This window comes from Mus pahari, chromosome 18 (assembly GCF_900095145.1).
Source record: "Mus pahari chromosome 18, PAHARI_EIJ_v1.1, whole genome shotgun sequence".
NCBI classification, from domain to species: Eukaryota; Metazoa; Chordata; class Mammalia; order Rodentia; family Muridae; genus Mus; species Mus pahari.
The window spans coordinates 14097015-14099081 of record NC_034607.1 but is presented as its reverse complement, the minus strand read 5'-3'; the positions used below and the strand labels follow the sequence as shown (position 1 = coordinate 14099081).

Genomic DNA, 2067 nt, shown 5'->3' with positions numbered 1-2067 from the left:
AAAAAAAAAAAAAAAACAAAGTCGATTCTCAGCTGAAGAGTTGGCTCAGGGTTAGGAGTATATACTGTTCTAAAGGACCCACATCAGGAGGCTCTCAGACTCCTGTAAACTCCAGCTCCAGGGCATTCAGTGCCCTCTCCAGGCTTTCACATATGCACACACACACACACACACACACACACACACACACACACACACACACACACTTTAAAATAAAAATACAATCTTAATAAAAATGAGTCCATCTATTTTAGGGTTAGATAAATTTATTGCTTTTTGGTGTATTTACACTTGTGTTAGGGGGGATGTGTACAAGGAAGTCAGAGGTCAAATGTTGGATGTCTTCCTCAGTCTCTCTCCATCTTATTTTTTGAGACGGAATCTCTCACTGAAGCCAGAGCTCACAGATCTGGCTAGGCCTGCTGGCCAGCCCCAAACTCATCCCATGTAACACATCAGTATAGCTAGGCAAGCTGAGCAGCTGACAGCCCGGGGCTCTCAGCCCAAGGGTCTTCCTGTCTTTGCCTCCTCAGCCATCCACTTTATCTTGTTCTGGAGATCTAGAGTCAAGTCTTGATGTTTGTAGAACAAGTACTTCACTGTCTGAGCCATCCAGCCTCTGGAAAAACATTTTCTTGTTTTTCTAATAATGCTTATTACTTCTGTTTGTTTGTTCTTGTTTTTTTAACATTCATTTCAAATTTGACTGGGAATTTATTTTTGTAAATGGCGTGAATCAGAGTCTAATTTCTCTGTTCTTCAGGTGGATGGCAGGTGACATGGCATCACATTTGCCTGTCTCTCGAAGGTGCTAGGGACTGAACCCAAGACTTCACCCAACAGTGAGCGCGTGCCATCTCTGAGCTGTGACGTACCTGAGCCCAAGAGCATGAAGGGCTTCTTGCTTGCTTAGATTTTTTTTTAAATCTTATTTCACATTTTGGCTTTTTAACTTTTGGAGACAGGGTGTCACACTGTGTTTAAGGCAGTTCTGGGCAGTTCTCCTGTCTCCCTCCCAACTACTGGGGTCCCAGTATGAGCCACCATGCCCAGATCTGCCATCTGTTTCCCAGTGGTCCCTTCTTGTTCTCTGGCTGATGTCTACCCTTACTTCTTTTGTTATCTCCTTATCTCTTAGGCTCCTCTGTATTTGTCCCAGAGTTTCAGTTACGCACTTTTGGTTCTATTGGATAACTGGAGGCATTATAGTTTGCAAATACTCCCTAACTGTACTTCTATATTTCCCCCTTGTCCCAGATCTGCCTGCCATTTTTTTTTTTTTAACTTTTAAGCCATTTCATTAGAATGACTTTAAATCTATCGATTCATTTGAAAAGATGAAGCAGGGGCAGTTAGGATGCAGAAACGGTGTGTGTGTGTGTGTGTGTGTGTGTGTGTGTGTGTGTGTGTGTGTGTCAGGAGTGAGACAGGCCAGGAAACCAGGTTTCAGGGAGATGGGTCTTGATGACTGAGTCTCGATGGATGGAGTTAGGCGGGGTGTCCAACGGCAACGGCGTCGGCGTCGGTCTGGAGAGTTAGGCTAGGCTCCTTGGTGTGGGGAGTCCCAGCGTCTTTTTTCTTCTCAGAGAGAAGCTCGTGAAGATGCTGGTGGATTTGCTAACCAACCAGGTGGGAGAGAAGATGGTGGTGGTGATGGCCCTGCGCCTCCTCTACCTGCTCATGACCAAGCATGAATGGCGTCCGCTCTTTGCCAGGGAGGGTGGCATCTACGCTGTGCTGATTTGCATGCAAGAGTACAAGACATCCGTCTTGGTGCAGCAGGCAGGACTGGCAGTGAGTACACTGGGCAGAGCCGGACGGAGCGATTGATGAGTGACAGGTAGGGGGATGGCCATGGACCCTGAAGGGCTCCTGCACTGATTCAGACCAAGTAGTGGATAGTGAAGTGGGAAGGTAAGGAGAGCTTTAAGAATGTGCTCTGGGGCAGGGCCGTGGTGGCGCACTCGGGCGGCAGAGGCAGGCGGATTTCTGAGTTCGAGGCCAGCCTGGTCTACAAAGTGAGTTCCAGGACAGTCCGGGCTAAACAGAGAAACCCTGTCTCAGAAA

General features: G+C 47.3%; 1 protein-coding gene across 4 annotated transcripts in view; it reads left to right on the top strand.

The window, feature by feature from the left end:
• The window catches only part of Cul9 (cullin 9), a 44716-nt gene that overhangs the window by 14100 nt on the left and 28549 nt on the right, over nt 1-2067 (top strand). For all 4 annotated transcript variants that reach the window (XM_029531347.1, XM_029531348.1, XM_021218131.2 and 1 more), the window contains exon 9: nt 1587-1794. In XM_029531347.1, coding sequence (XP_029387207.1) covers nt 1587-1794 — 208 coding nt within the window. The remainder of the gene's footprint in view (nt 1-1586; nt 1795-2067) is intronic.